Source organism: Physella acuta, unplaced genomic scaffold (genome assembly GCF_028476545.2).
Source record: "Physella acuta isolate Inbredline_101_S28 unplaced genomic scaffold, ASM2847654v3 ptg000105l, whole genome shotgun sequence".
NCBI lineage: Eukaryota > Metazoa > Mollusca > Gastropoda > Physidae > Physella > Physella acuta.
In genome coordinates, this window is record NW_026731625.1 from 1,017,905 (window position 1) to 1,031,736 (window position 13,832).

Consider the following 13,832-nt stretch of genomic DNA (forward strand, 5'->3'; position numbering starts at 1 on the left):
AGTGTTCGCTTTAAAGAGTGCGATACAGTACAGATACGCTGGGCTAGCACAATCATTCGCTAAATCGAATCAGGCACTAAAATTAAGAACGCAGAAGAAGAAGATCACACTGTATGGCGCTCATTAAAACAAACACTCAATGCGGTCTGGTCACATGACAAAGTCTATGGAAGCAAATCTAAAAAGAAAAGCAGGCTGAAATTTTAATCGGAGTCAATGGCCTCAATGGCGCATAACCAGTTGACACGTATACTTAATTGTATTGGAGAGGCTCCCTTCCAACACTAAAATTAAGAACGAAGAAGCATGAATTTAATATTAGGGGTTGCAACTCTTACTACTTTAAAAATCACTCTTATTTTCATCGTTATTTCCCTTAGACAGCAAATAATTTAAATAAGTTTAATCGATTGGTAAATATAAACTTCTCCCTTTGTTATTTTTTTTAAACAAATTACTAGTGTAAATTGTTTTTTTTAAAATAGATTTCTAAAAATCTAGAATACTCCTATCTGCGTCTGTCCAGTTTGTACAGCAGTATCTCACTTCTCCGGCCAGCAAGATCATTTACCCACCCCCCCCCCCCAAGCACAGTAACAAATTTAGTTGCAGCTCTTTAAAAAAAATGCCGCGTCAAAACGACCCCGACATAAGAGCCCCGTCACATGAGAATAGCTCTTAAAAGGAATTGTTTCTTCAATCTTGCCTTTACAATCGAGAACGTATTATACTTTTACAATGCTAAGGAGTCATCCATTTATGACGTCCACAAAGTTTAGGAATTTTAGCGTCGTATATTATTAGTACTTTATAAATTCAATGATTCAATGCATTTTTTGATAAATCGGAAATAACCTAAATTACTACTTCCGGTCACCGGAAATCACTCAAAATTTGAAAGAAGGCAGAGAATTAGATCTTTTACTTATATGTGAAATTTCATTTATCTATCAAAAACAGTACTCTAAAAAAAAAAACAGTACTCAAGTCATAGGCTTCTGAAAAATTGAAAGTAGAATAAATTCCACTTCCGGAAATGGATGAAAAGTTGATTCAAAACTAAAAATTTGATATAATACTTATATATGAAATTTCATTAACGTAGCTGTAACGGTACTCAAGTTATTGTGTTCACAGAAATACACACACTGACAAAAGTGCAAAACTATGTTTTTTCGACTCAGGGAGGGATAAAATGTCGAGATCTGCAATAATCTCGATTTTGATTTTTCGCACGATTACAAAACTTCCTTTACTTTTTATACTTTTTGTATACAAGAAAGTAAAAATGTGACAAAAGAGTTTTAACTCTAACCGAACTGACAATTAAATAGAAATTACTGTTACATTAAATGCAACAAAAATGGTGTGTTTATGTAAGCTATAAATTGTAATTATTATTATTAAGATTTTGCAATATTTTATGAAGTCATAAAAATAATATTAATAAATGTTTTAATAACAAGCTTTTAGATCTATATAATTTTATAACTATGCACTAAAAAAGAAAACGAATATATATATAAATATTAAACCACTTTTTAGCGCAATTTCCTTACAGGAATTGCGATTATTAACTCGTCATTTCTGGATGGATGGATGTGTGTCCGCAGCTTTAAGTCGTATCTCCTCCTCAACGAAGCAATATCGATGACTAGTTCCAAAAGCAAATATGTTAAGCAAGTTCTGAGAATGCTTGTGGGCCAAAAAAATTCCCGGAATTCCTTTCTGGATTTCCAGGAAAAGCCAAAAAACCTCAAAAAAAATGCAGTTTTTGGCCCATATCTCGGCAACCAGACCACTTAGCGACTTGAAACATTTACCAATCGATTCCTGCCATAATTTAGAACAATATTGCCGAAGAAAGTTTTCAAAAATATCCTTTCCTTCAGTCACAAAATTTTTTAAAAAATTACATAAACACCTACAAACCGATCGATCTCCTAGCTTGAACGCACCCCAGCATTATACGTCTTGTGTTTTGTCCCCATGTGTGCTTTACGCTACGACAGAGCTACGGGTTATGAACATAATACACTACAGTACTATAATCTATTTTTAGATAAATAAGGAAATTGCGCTTAAATTGTCACTAGACTTTTTATTAACTTGTTTAAATAACTAAAAATAAAAGTGCAGTTGCTTCTTGAATTTTGGTAAAGGTTATTATATTATAGTGAAAAATTAAGCAAGTACAAGGAAGCAAGTAAATAAAAGCTTGTAAGAAGAGTCTTCTGTATGAATAAAAATGGTCATTAGGATTGAATTTTCTTCAATAAGCGGTAAAACAGAGCTGATCATTGAATAAACAATGCGAGATCTGCTGATTTAGAACCTGTTAGGATTGTATAATATACCTATACAATTTGAAAAAGATTTAAAATTGGGTTACTATTGAAGTACATACTTATTTGAAGACACTGATTGAGAGCCTGAGATTATGTGCTGCCTGACGATAACTTCCATTGACTGGATGTGGAGCAGAGGGTCATCAAATAAAACAACCCCATTGTACTAGGGGTTGTCCAAGAATATCAGCCAATAACTTTGATTAATTTTAACACCCACTTCCACAATCAATCAATACCAATTCTCCTCACAAAAATCACTTTAGTATGATACTAATGAAAATGTTTGTACCATAACAAATTACATGTACGACTTTATTGACAACAAAAATAAAAGTAATAAATTCAAGTTTTAATTGCATTGATTTCTTCGGATGTAGGAAAGATGACTTGGTCAACAAACTTATCATGTTCTAGTGTGGGGATGTGATTGACTAGCTGCTCTTTGAAAATCAGTGCAACAGTTTTTGGGTGTGTCCCTGCCTGCAGACATTGCTGCAAATATTTGTCATAATAACCTTTTCCTCTTCCAAGTCTAGCACCGTTTCTTGAAAAAGCAAGTCCAGGCATGAAGATTAAATCAAGTCCTCCTGAAAATAAAATGCACAATTGTCTCCTTAAATAAATTATTTTTGTTCTAAGTAAAAAAAAACAACTGAACCACACTGCAAATGATAATAATACAACTTGCATCTGATCTACTACATTTTAGTGAGCAACACTTCTAATGTTATCGGGAAAGAAAATTGAGTATATTTCGCTTAGTACATTTTAAAGCCTGTTATATAAAAGGCAAAGTTTTTTTACATTCATATTGAAATAAAAAGCTGCTAATAATTTGACCTGTATAGTTGGCATCAGATTTGGAATCAAAAACTGAAGGTTGCCTGATACCCCAGGAGTTTATAGGCAAGTTTTCATAGGCGGCCCATGATTCTAGTTGCACCATGATCATACTCTGACCTTCATAATGGGGAATATAACACTGCTTGCCTGCATCAAACATAGACTTCAAAATTGGTAGAGTATTAACTTCATCCTTCATTGGAAGAAAAATTGAAATCCTCTGGCTGGCTTTATAAATTTCTGAAGATAACACCTACAATAAAAAAAATGTATACATACAACTCAGCGCAATAGACATTTTAATTTCAAAAGTTTTAACTAACTGAATATTATGGTTAACAATTTTTAGAAATGAAACCCATGATATTCATTGATACTGTTTTAGTTTGCTTTTTTTAATAAAATAGTTTTTTTTTTTTAGTTTAACATAACTCATAACTGGTCTATCAAATATTAATTACACCTAGTCTAACTAACTCTAGAGTAAGAGACATTAATCATTATAATAAATTATAATTAATTAGACCAAATTAATGCTTTAATTATTCATTTAATAACTAAATATAAATAAGTCTTCCTAAGTGTAAGAAGTATAAATAACTACTTTTTGCAATATGATCTTGGATTGAAGTTCTTTTTCTTGCTCGGTTAACTCCTTTAATGCATGTTTTATTTGCTGCCGAAGAAGGGCCTTAGCTTGCAGTAAGGAAGACATGCTGGTTATTAGTAATATTGTCCACCTAGCTCAGGGTTTAGATCTGGAATAGAGATCTAAAACATCTAAATCTACTTCTTAACTTCTAGCCTAGGTCCTGGCCAAACTCATTGCCGAACATTGACATTGTTGTTTTTTTTTCATTACTTTACTAAGATACTATGATGACATTCTTAGTCTAAAATAGAGTTTCATTATCATTCTTATCATACTAGTAGAAATCTAGATCTAGTATAACACCGCATTTACCCAATAATTTCCGACGCTATATCGTGATTTTACCAAATAACTAGATTCTAGATCTATTTTCCTTAGAAATAACCCCTTTGAAAATGTAGTTTAATGTAGGCTGTAGGCCTAATCATACTAGATTCTAGATCTACTGTAATTTCTGTAGCATACCAGCAGCATACCTATAGAGTTTAGCCAAAATAAACTTGAATAATTTTTACTAATAGCTAAGCAATATAATAAGCGCACCGTCAACTAAATTTAACCCCTCCCACCAGGGGATTTAGTAAAATAGGGTTCTAAAATGCCTCCACCGTCTTTACGGCCCAATTTCTGTTTCAAAGAATGAATAGATCTAGAGATCTAGATCTATATAAACTAGATGTTTTAAATAAAAATATCTTTACTAAAATTTAAAAGGCGACACATGCTTTTATTTTTAGTTATTTAAATAATAGCTCATTACACAGACAATAATTTGTTTTCACTTTTTACTTTCTCGTATAAACTAAGTAGATCTATAAAAAAAAAAGTCTTGTAATCGTGCAAAAAAAAAAAAAAAAAAAAAAAAAAAAAAGACATTTTACAACTCCCTGAGTCAGAAAAACGTGGTTTTGCAGTCTTGTCCGTATGTCTGTGTGTGTGTGAATGTTTGTGTAAACACGATAACTTGAGTACCGTTACAGCTAGGTTGATGAAATTTCATATTTAAGTACGTAAATCCGTATCAACCTTTGAGCGATTTCCGATAACCGAAAGTGGAACTTTTTCTACTTTGAATTATTCAAAAGCCTATAACTTGAGTACTATTTCATATTTCCGATTTCTAAAAAAAAAAAAAAAAAAAAAAACGCATGTGAATTTATTAAGTACTAATAATATTTCGCACTATTATGCACATTTTTATTTGGCGTTCACTTGGTGTGCAATTCTTTTCCCTACGAGATTCTATTCTATTTTAAAAGGTTTAAGTATTTAGAATGGAATACAAATCATGTCTATATCCCGAGTTGTCATACCCTGTTGTTTTATATAAGACTAGGCATGCTGCCCAGCTTCGCTTAGGCTTTCGAAAACATTGAGAATTTGAATGCTTAATTAATTCGCCCGAGGGTCGGTCTACGACCTCAGGAGTTATGAAGAGGTTCCTACGTGGACAATTTTTTTTTCGATTTATAGCTCATATAAGGCGCCGGTCAGTCGAGGTCAGTTTTGACCCCCTCATCGTAGTCTTTTCGGCCAACCGGCCCTCGTGTTCTGTCGCCCCAAGGCAAGATCCTGCCAAATTTGAAGCGCCTGCGGCGCCGGGAAGTGCCCTATCGGACACCCGACAACTTTGCTTTATATATTATAGAGATTAGCAAATTGCAAAGATAAACAAAGATTTCAATAAAGTAATTAAGGCCTGAAATACTTTAGTATAGACATTTTTTTGTTTGAATAGATTCTAGATCTAGGTAGGGTCTACATCTGTGTAAGTCTAGTTTTTCCGTAGATCTAGATCATTTAGATCTAGAATCCTAATAGAATTTTTTTAAAGTTTAGCCCGAGCAAAATAAAAAAAAATAGATTAACCAAGTTGACTTGGTGTGTCTCGAACCCGCACCACCTGTGTGAGTTTAAGTACACTATCATCTCCGCTATATAGGCACCTTAGAAAACACGGAGAATAAAAGACGTATTTTAAAATCTTAACTTACGCGAATATGCCTATTCTTTCAAATTAATTTTTTTTATCCCAAATTAGCCAGTTAAAAACAAAGACTTTGTATAAAATAATTATGTCTTGAAATAGTTTAGTCCTAACTAGCCACTAGCGACCACCGACCAATCCTGATCCAGATAGAAACATCAAACAGGCCAATTGAAGCCAACCCCCGCCCTAGATGGAACTACCCTCACAGACTCCTACACAAGACCAATCAACTGTAAAACCAAACAGGTGAACAAGTCATACACAGCCTTCTCAAAAGCAGTTCTGTTAGTGTAACCCTCACTCAGTGGGGATGCTTTTACCCACTGAGGTGTTGTGGTTTAAGACGGGCTGACCCTGAGATTAAGTACACACCGACGCCGACAGTTGTTGTCCAGTACTCGTTTATTTATAGCATCGAGCCATGACGGCGATGCAACACAGTAGTACAAAACGAACTAGCCAAGATAAACCAAAAGATCCAAAACCAATAGACCAAAAGAGAAAAAAACTGTAGCCCTAAAACAAATGTAAATAAAAAAAGTTACATTCCTGACAACACCATGTGTAGGCTACAATATACACGGGTAACAATAAAATATGTTTTGGCCAGTACACAGTACTGCCAACAAGTACCAATACGTAGTACTTCAAATAAATACTTATATTAACACTCACCCTAACTAGTGTGCACATGCAACACTAGCAGGAATACATAAGTATTTAAACAAACATAATTTATATAACTACCTTCATTAGGTCTACATCTTGGTCCACAGACAGCAGCCTTGCGTGTGCGACACGGCTAGGCACATGTCACATGACATGGAACACAGGTAATTTCGCTCACAAAAGCATAAAAAAAACGTCAACAGTTCAGTTGCGGTCCCACAGGGGCCGCAACCCAATGAATAAAAACTTCATAGTTTTATCCCCCTTTGGCTGGTAACCATATGTGTTACACAGCCCCCCTCACAAATAAATGTACAATGGAATTCACATTTACATTTACATTTACAACTCATACATAATAGTACTTTAAACAAGTAATTTAAAAAAGTCTAGTGACAATTTTAGCGCAATTTCCTTGTGTTATCTAAAAATAGCTCTGTCGTAGCGTAAATCAAGAGCAGGGTTAGTAAAACCATTGGTTAGTTATTAAAACGTTTTTTATTAAATTTTTTTCTGTATTTTACATGTTTTATTTACAATAGAGTAACATGACTAAAAACCATTGCGCGCCTACTGAACGTGATGGCGCAGCCATGGAACGTGATGGCGCAGTTATTGAACGTGATGACGCGTGTGGTGTGGTTGGAAAAAATGCCTACTAATTGGGTCCAAATTTTAATTAATTCAAAAAAATTTTTGTGACCAAACGAAAGGATATTTTTGAAAACTTTCTTCGGCAATATTGTTCTAAATTATGGCAGAAAGCGATTGGTACATGTTTCAAGTCGCTAAGTGGTCTGGTTGCCGAGATATGGGCAAAAAACTGCATTTTTTCGAGGTTTTTGGCTTTTCCGGGAAATACATGAAAGAAACCCGGAATTTTTATGGCCTATGTTCATCCTGGTAACTTGCTTAACATATTTGCTTTTGGAACTAGTCCTCGATATTGCTTCGTTGAGGAGGAGATACGACTTAAAGCTGCGGACACACATCCATCCATCCATTCATCCATCCATCCATTCCCAGAAAAGACGAGTTAATAAACGCAATTCTCCAGAATGGAAATTGCGCTAAAAAAGTTCAGTACACTAGTACCCAGACATTAAGTCCTTTCAACTCAAATACATTATTCCCGGCAAACCGGTGCTGGCTCCAGTGCTGGTACTGGTCACCACTTGATGCGCCAGGTTGAGTCGCTCGACGGGTCGTCGTTGACGGGTTGACCTCCGCAGCTCCACTGGTGGTTCTGGGTTGATCAAAGAGTCATCCTCGTCCGATGCCTCATCCCTCGCATTCACCTCATCCAGATGTGGGGCTGGCCTGACCATCACCTTGTCTTGTCCGTCCCGGGCGACAACCTCTGGCACGAAAGGCGTTGCCTCCGGCCGAAGTCTAGTTGGGACCACTACCTTGATTGTCAGTTCCTCACCTTCATCTGCCTCACTGGTTGGTATGACCTCTCTCCGTCGCTCCCCCTCCGCCACAGTGGGTTCAGCACTCGACATTGTATAGTCGGGTCGCTGCCAACCACGGCGGCGTCCACCACGTCGTCGGCCTCTCCTCCGGCGGCGTCTCCGACCTCTGCTTGTGTCATGTCTGTCTCCCAAGCGACGATCTTGCTCGCGCTGAGACTGACATTCATAGTGTGGCTGTCTACCCTTCTCACGCGCACCCTCCGGCTGCAACCCTCCTCCACGGCGGAACACCCGACAGCCGTACCTCCAGCCGCTAGGCGAGGTAACCTGAGCTGTGGTTGCTCGACACTGTGATGATCTCGGTGGCGTAAACTTGGGCTGGGAGCTTGGCAGAACACGCATCAGCATCCGCTCCCCGACGCTGATAGACTGGCATTTCCCCTGCTGCTGACTCCGTTGCCTAGCTGCTTTCCTCGGACAGTCGCGGACGAAGTGCTTCCTGGACCCGCACCCGTAACAAGCTCCTCTGTAAGGCCGTTGTCTCCGGGCTAGGATAGCTGCTGCCACCTTCTCCGCCAGACAGTCAAGTTGTTCCTCCGTGAGTATCAGCGGCGTCGTCTCTTGGCGAACAACTGTCGTTACTGCGTCGACCTGGATAGTCCTGTTAGCTGCTGCCGTGGCTACGACTGGGGACTCAGTTGTCCCGTCCAGCCTTTTAACAGCTTTCAGGACGGTCTCCATCTTCGGGCTAGCTTCCCCTGCAACCCCGCCCGTGGGTAGAAAGCCGGTGAACTCGTCCTCATCGCTGTGTACTGGAGCACACACCTTCACCGTCACGGGCCGCTGCGCACTTGCGTGTTCTAGCTCCGCCATCGTAGCCCTCAACTTGGCCAGCTGCTGAGCCAACTTCTCCAACGTCGGGTCGCTGTTTTCCATCCTACCTCCCAAGGTCAAGCCCCACGTTGGGCGCCAAATGTAACCCTCACTCAGTGGGGATGCTTTTACCCACTGAGGTGTTGTGGTTTAAGACGGGCTGACCCTGAGATTAAGTACACACCGACGCCGACAGTTGTTGTCCAGTACTCGTTTATTTATAGCATCGAGCCATGACGGCGATGCAACACAGTAGTACAAAACGAACTAGCCAAGATAAACCAAAAGATCCAAAACCAATAGACCAAAAGAGAAAAAAACTGTAGCCCTAAAACAAATGTAAATAAAAAAAGTTACATTCCTGACAACACCATGTGTAGGCTACAATATACACGGGTAACAATAAAATATGTTTTGGCCAGTACACAGTACTGCCAACAAGTACCAATACGTAGTACTTCAAATAAATACTTATATTAACACTCACCCTAACTAGTGTGCACATGCAACACTAGCAGGAATACATAAGTATTTAAACAAACATAATTTATATAACTACCTTCATTAGGTCTACATCTTGGTCCACAGACAGCAGCCTTGCGTGTGCGACACGGCTAGGCACATGTCACATGGCATGGAACACAGGTAATTTCGCTCACAAAAGCATAAAAAAAACGTCAACAGTTCAGTTGCGGTCCCACAGGGGCCGCAACCCAATGAATAAAAACTTCATAGTTTTATCCCCCTTTGGCTGGTAACCATATGTGTTACATTAGCAGCCAAAAAATCTATTCCAAGGGGAGCAAGGAAAAATTATATCCCAAACTGGACTCCAGACCTCCAGATACTCCATGACGAGACAATAGATGCTAGAAACATTGTTGAAGAAAATCCCACTGTAGAAAATAACATAAAATTAAAATCAGCAAACGCAGTTTTTAGAAAAAAGTATCTAACTGCATTGAGGAAAAGCTGGCAAGAAAAAACAGAACACCTCAATGTAGATAGAGATGGTCATAAACTATGGAGTATTGCAAAAAGGCTAAACCAAAAAGAAAACAGAGCTACTCCCACAGTCATCGACATTGAAAACATGATCAAAACAGAAAAGGATGCAGCAAAAGAATTTATAACCCACTTCAGCAAAGTGGGACAAATAAATATCAGCCACCAAAGAGTAGAAGAGGTTAAAAATCAAACTGAAGTTAAAGAAAAACTACAGAAAGTCTCTCCCCCCTCCTCCACTGGAATGGTAGCTCGAATTAGCAAGAAGGAGCTCGGAGAAGCAATGAAGCTCCTCAAACTTAAGCAAGCTCCAGACCCTGACAAAATCTCAAATGATATGCTCATGCACCTGGGCCCCAATGCTAAGAAAAAACTGCTCCAAATATTTAATGCAAGCTGGAAATCTGGGAAAATCCCAAATATTTGGAAAAAAGCAATCATGATACCTGTTCTAAAAATAGGAAAACCCAGGAACAAAGTCGATAGCTATCGCCCAATAAGTTTAACAAGCTGCGTTTGTAAACTGATGGAAAGAGTAGTAAACAACAGACTGACCTGGTTTCTAGAATCGAACAATCTACTAGCAGACGAACAGGCAGGCTTCAGGAAGTGCAGATCTACTGAAGACCAAATCACCTTCATTTCTCAGGAAATAGAAGATGGCTTTCAAGAAAAAAAAACCAACCTCAATAGTGTGGGTCGACTTTGAAAAAGCCTTTGACAAGGTTTGGGAGCAAGGCTTAATTCTAAAGCTAATAAACCATCAAGTATCTCATAACATGCTAAACTGGATAAAAGGTTACCTAAGCAACCGAAAAGCATCAGTCTCCATGCAAGGAAAAAGAAGTCACACAGTAACTATAAAAAATGGAGTCCCTCAAGGAGGAGTCTTGTCTCCTACTCTCTTCCTCATTTATATAAATGACTTAAATGAAAACATCCCAAGGAGAGTAAAAAGAAGCATGTTTGCAGACGACCTTTCACTAATCAGCACAGAGGAATATATTGGTACCTCAAAATTTCGTCTTCAAGAAACACTTGACAAGCTCGGCAAATGGACTAAAAACTGGGGCTTATCCATCAATACCAAGAAAACAACTTATTCAATCTTCACCTTATCAACTAAACATCAAAAAATGAAACTTACCCTAGAAAACCAAGAGCTAGAAAAAAATGACCACCCCAAATACCTAGGAGTCACTTTTGACACACGACTTACCTGGAGAAAACAAATAGAAAACACACAAAGAAATGGGATCAAAAGACTTAATCTAATGAGGAAACTGGCAGGAACAGACTGGGGAGCAAATCACCACATCCTGAAAAAAACCTACACCAGCTATGTGAGACCTACGTTAGAATATGGTGCTTCGGCTTGGGGCTCAGCAGCAAAAACAAATATTAGCAAAATTGACAAAGTTCAGAACATTGGTTTGAGAATAATGACAGGAGCCATGAAAACAACACCCATAAAAGCTATGGAGGAAATAGCCGCTCTTAGCTCAATAGAAGAAAGAAGAGAATCAAAAATCCTCACTCAATACACAAAGCTAGAGGCACTGGAAAACCATAACCTAAAACAAAAACTCCAGAAACCCAGTCCATCAACCAGACTACAAAGAACAAGTTTAATCAAAGAAGCAAAGAATCTGAAAAAGAAATATGAAATCGAAAATATCATTCCTGAAGCAATAAAAACTCAAAACCTCTCCCCGCCTTGGATCTCCCACTGTCACTTAACCATTATTGACTCAATAGACACCATAGGAAAAAAATCTGACTATGATCTAGAAGAAATTAAGAAAATAACAAATAAACACATTAAGGATCAGTACCCCAGCAATATCTGGATTAGAGTTTTCACAGATGGCTCAGCTGAAGATGCCACAAAAAATGGCGGGGCTGGCATCCTTATTGAATGGCCAAGCGGAGAAAGCCTGGAAAAGGCAATAGCCACAGGCAGCCTATCCGACAATTTTAGGGCAGAAAAAGAAGCTTTAGAACACGCAGCAAACCTCCTGTCAGAACACCCTGAATCACCGAATAGTCAGATTGTATTTCTTACAGATGCCAAATCAGTCCTGCAATCCCTTCAAAATCCGGAGTCCTATATTCAAACACTTATGACAGCACTAGAGAGGCTAAAAAATACCTGCAGCAGAATTGTGCTGCAGTGGATCCCGGGCCACTGCCAGATCCAGGGTAACGAGATCGCAGACCAGCTGGCAAAAATTGGGGGAAAGAAACCACAACCGGAAATTTCGCTACACCCAAAAGAAATAAAAAGAATAATTAAAAACAAACAAACGCAAATGTGGTCTGTCACACACCCTCACTACATTAAAGACGACGGCTATTACAATTTAACACGAAAACAACAATACATAATCTTTCGACTTAGAACAGGCCACAACAGACTAAATCAACACATGCACAAAAAACTGAAGGTTGGGTGTAGCGAAATGTGCCCTTGTGGCAAGGCCCCGGAAAACACGGAGCACGTACTCCAGGAATGTACTCTGTATAGCCAGGCAAGAGTCAGACACTGGCCCCAGCCCACCCCACTCAGGGAAAAATTATATGGGACACCTGACAAACTGGAAACCACAGTCCGGTTTATCCACGAAGTTGGACTTGTTGTCTGAATCCTCCACCATATTCAAAAATTAAGAACGAAGAAGAAGAAGAAGAAGTTTAGTCCTAATATAGAAATTTATTTTTGGAATAGATTCTAGAGAAGTTAGAGTCTAAATCTAGATCTTAGCGTCTACGTCTCGATCTAGTTATTGCGTAGATTTGTAGATTTAGATCTAGTCTAGATCTAGAATCTCTAGATCTAGAATCCAAATAAATAAAATAAATTTTATGAGTTTAGGCCGGAAAAATTGTATTGTATACATTTCATAGTGTACGTAGATGTAAATCAAATTTGAATGGAATAGTTCAGGGGTCGGCAACCTGCGGCTCTTTTGATATCAAGATGCGGCTCTCCAGCTCCTTGAACAAATACTAATAATCTTAATAAAAAATAAAAATATTTGAAATAAAAAAAATGTTAGTGGCTCTTTAAAACCAGGGAAATTTTGAAAATTGTAACTTTTGGCTCTTCCGCTTCAAAAGGTTGCCGACCCCTGGAATAGTTCATTTCTTTTTATTCTAAACACGGCAGATGACGTCATTAGTTAATATATAAGCAATAGTGACGTCACAGTTTTATGCGTTCTTTTTTCACATGTATTAATGCTTTTCCGGTTGCATAAATAATACTGTTTCTCTACATTCGAATACGCCTTTATTTTTTATTTTTCTTCTGTAAATAAAATTGTGGTTATACATTTAAAACATCTAACATATTATTTTCAACAAAAGTCCGTATAAAGTTCTCCATATATCGCTGCCGTTTCTGACGTGATGTCCGGCGAAAATATTTTGCGGACAGAGAGAAGTGCGCACATGGGGAATTATATATTAGGATTATTCGAAAAAGTTTAGGGGAGATCAACATACTACATAGAGTGTTTTGATCAATTCCTATTAAAATTTATTAAAACCGATTTCTAAAACGCGAAATAACGTCTAAAACTCGTTTTCTAACATTACCTTTTTATTATGCAAAAAAGTGACGTCACACCATCTAATGCCCCCCCCCCTTCCCCTCATCAAACACCGTCACAAAATTACGGACTCCCCTCCCCCTACGAGTGTGACGTCATTTATGGACCCCTTAGAAGTGCTCGAAATTTCGCTCGGCAGTTTGTAATCATGACAGACGACAGAGAAACAGACAGTAGAGCAAGTTTTTTAAAAAGCTTGTAAAAAGAACGAATTTATTGCTCATAGACTATGACTGATAGATTAAATTTTAGATATTAATTTATTGCGAAACTTTAAAATGCGATTTGGATAGCCCTTCTTAATCTTATTTAATCCTTAAACAACTAACAATGATAATATATCTAGATTAGATTAGATCAAGATCTAGAATCTAGATAGATCTAGTTTTATTTCTATATATTTTATAACTAGTAACTATG

The 13,832-nt window shown here is 37.9% G+C and overlaps 1 protein-coding gene across 9 annotated transcripts; it reads right to left on the reverse strand.

Moving 5' to 3' along the window:
- Positions 1-2,685: 2,685 nt before the first annotated feature.
- LOC131932320 (5-formyltetrahydrofolate cyclo-ligase) lies at positions 2,686-13,760 on the reverse strand. Of its 9 annotated transcripts, none has more exons than XM_059289251.1 (4): positions 13,742-13,760; positions 3,799-3,952; positions 3,192-3,447; positions 2,686-2,938 (listed from the first exon to the last, which is right to left on the reverse strand). In XM_059289251.1, exons 2-4 carry the CDS (start codon positions 3,907-3,909, stop codon positions 2,694-2,696), a joined length of 612 nt encoding a protein of 203 aa, XP_059145234.1. In that variant the 5' UTR covers positions 3,910-3,952; positions 13,742-13,760; the 3' UTR covers positions 2,686-2,693. The 9 variants fall into 9 exon arrangements, with proteins under 9 accessions (XP_059145234.1, XP_059145228.1, XP_059145218.1 ...); XM_059289245.1 differs by lacking the exon at positions 13,742-13,760 and adding an exon at positions 4,819-4,958; XM_059289235.1 differs by lacking the exon at positions 13,742-13,760 and adding an exon at positions 4,390-4,665.
- Between the last annotated feature and the right edge of the window lie 72 nt (positions 13,761-13,832).